The sequence below is a fragment of the Pinus tabuliformis genome, chromosome 4_2, assembly GCF_031772625.1.
Source record: "Pinus tabuliformis cultivar Carrire ecotype Pingquan chromosome 4_2, CPIR1, whole genome shotgun sequence".
Taxonomy (NCBI): Eukaryota; Viridiplantae; Streptophyta; class Pinopsida; order Pinales; family Pinaceae; genus Pinus; species Pinus tabuliformis.
The window spans coordinates 1147297622-1147300235 of record NC_142304.1 but is presented as its reverse complement, the minus strand read 5'-3'; the positions used below and the strand labels follow the sequence as shown (position 1 = coordinate 1147300235).

The 2614-nt window shown below is 42.0% G+C and overlaps 1 protein-coding gene across 1 annotated transcript; it reads right to left on the bottom strand.

Moving 5' to 3' along the window:
* Nucleotides 1–214: 214 nt before the first annotated feature.
* Nucleotides 215–721, bottom strand: LOC149173733 (uncharacterized). Its single transcript, XM_089426813.1, has one exon. It carries the CDS (start codon nt 719–721, stop codon nt 215–217), a length of 507 nt encoding a protein of 168 aa, XP_089282939.1.
* Nucleotides 722–2614: the final 1893 nt, after the last annotated feature.

Below are 2614 nucleotides of genomic sequence, written 5' to 3'. Positions count from 1 at the left end.
AATATATCTTTGAGAAATATGCTGCTCCACTCAGACAATCCATCATATCATCCATTTGAGGTAAAGGAAACCTGTACCTGATAGTAATCTTGTTTATTGCCAGGGAATCAATTCACATCTGCCACTCACCTCCTTTCTCGGGAGCTAAAACTGTCAGAACAACACAAGGACTCAGAATTTCTCGAATCAGCCCTTTATGCAACAACTACAGCACCTACTTCCTAATTTCCTCATTGTCTTTCAAACTCATCCGGTAAACAACCTTGTTTGGCAAGTTGGCTAGCGAGATGAAATCAATATGGTGACTAATGCTCCGCTTTGGTGGAAATTTGTCTGGTAGATCATCTACCAAAATATCACTAAACTCCTCCAGCATGTCCTGTATCTCCAGAGGCAAATCAATAATTTCATTATGTGTCAATATTGTTCTTGGCCTTCGCACAACTACACAGTTTATCTCATTATCCTCAATCTGTCGCAGAAACTCCTTTCCACCTATCAATAATGCTTTTGTTCCACTAGTTTCTGCAATATCCTCTTCCTTCATGGGAACTAGCGTATGATTTATCCCATCCTTAACAAACCTATAACAATTCTTTTCCCCGTCATGGACGACCTCCCTATCATACTGCCATGGTTTGCCCACCACAATATGGCACACGTCCATCGGCATAATATCGCAAGTCACCTTGTCCTTGCACTGGCCAACATGAAACTCCATTTTGCATTTTTCATCAACCAGCAGTTGGTGTCCTTTCTACAACCAAGACACCTTATATGGAGTTGGGTGCTTCAACTTCTTCAAACCTAGTTTTTCCACCATTTCAGTAGCTACCAGGTTATCAGTACTTCCACTATCTATAATTAATTTGAATCATTTTCAATGTGATTTACACATAGTCTAGAACAATGCTTTTCTTTGGGTCAGATCAGTCACTTCCTTAGCTAGCTTTAACAAAACCTTGTTCAATGCCAAGGCTTCTCCTGTTTCAGTCATATTTTCAACCTTCTGTGACAGTGCCTCTGCTACATTAGGTTGAGCAACATACGCTCCCCTCTGTCCAACTTGTTCATTTTCAAGACATTCAAAAGACTTGTGTCCCCACTTGTGACACTTGTAACACTGATAGGAATTTCCTTTGCCTCTGCCATTACCTCTTCCCCTTTGGTATGGCCTTCCTCCTCTAGTGTTACCTTCCCCCTCAATCTGTCTCGAAGTCTTTGAATTGTTGCTCTCTTCATTGCTATTGGCAGTCCTACCTCTGCCAAAGGATTGTCCTCTTCCTCTGCCAGAACCACGTTCTCTTCTTGCATTTTGTTTCCTGGTGATCTTCTCTTCTGCCTTAAAAGCACTCCGATATGGCTCCTCTATAGTCTTAGGGGAAAGAATACTTATTTCGTCTAGGATCTCCATCCGTAGACCATTTACAAACCTCACTGTTTTCATAGGGGTATCTTCAACATACCCAGCTCTCAAACTTACTTTAGAAAATTCTTCACTATATTCCTTTACAGGCATCATTATTTGTCTCAGGTTCTTCACCTATTTGTAAAGGGAAATTTGGTAATCCTTAGGCATAAATTTTCTCTTTGTAGGAATTTACAGGGTAAGTTCCTCAGAAAGAATACCAAGAGGACACCGCTCACAACCAGATCTCAAATCAATACACCAGTATTTTTGACGTGGTTAAAACCCTCAGAGTGCAAGGAGGGAAACAGTCCACGGCCTGTCCCAACGTGGGTACAGACAATTTATTAATCAAAGAATGAAAATTTACATAAGCTTCTCTCATGCACGGATTACCCGAACAATGACCCTCCATGCGCTTTAAATAGAACTCATGGACCAATCGGGTGTCAAGCCACGGATCAAGTGTCGGTAATACCGAGGTGAGAGTGAACCGTCGGATCACTACATATCGTGACCGTCGGATTGTAAGTTACAAAATGTACAACGGTAAAGAAACACACTTTACCTAACTCTAACCTAACTCTATACTAGACCAAGTTGAACTTAACTATATCCTATGTGTCGGAATATCCTAACATCCCCCCTTAAGAACAACTTGGGATAGGATTGAAGGATTTACAAATATGACACAATAGGAGAAGGAAGGAGGCACTAGAGCCTATCCCCCCTTAGTGACAACTTCCTGAACTCCAAGCATATATCGAAGTTTAGTGAACTTCGCCTCTGTGAGAGCCTTTGTGAAGATGTCTGCAACCTGATCATCTGTTGGACAATATTGCACTTCAAGAACATGGTCATGAATGAGCTTTCTGATGAAGTGCATGTGTAGTTCAATGTGTTTGCTGCGCTGATGCTGGACTGGATCTTTGCATAGCTGAATGGCACTTTGATTATCACACCAAAGTGTGGTTGGATGCTGCTGCTCAAAGCCAAACTCTGATAGGATCTGACGAAGCCACAAGGCTTCCTTACTAGCTTCCACGGCACCACGATACTCTGCTTCTGCTGACGAAAGAGAAATGGCAGCCTGTTTCTTACAAGCCCATGTAATAGGTCCTGAACCAAGAGTGAAGACATAACCGGCAGTAGACTTCCGATCATCAAGGTCACCAGCCCAATCAGAATCAGTGAAACCAACTAACA

Excerpts from the sequence above, each read along its gene's own strand:
- LOC149173733 (XM_089426813.1), bottom strand. The coding sequence starts at position 721 with ATGGAGTTTCATGTTGGCCAGTGCAAGGACAAGGTGACTTGCGATATT.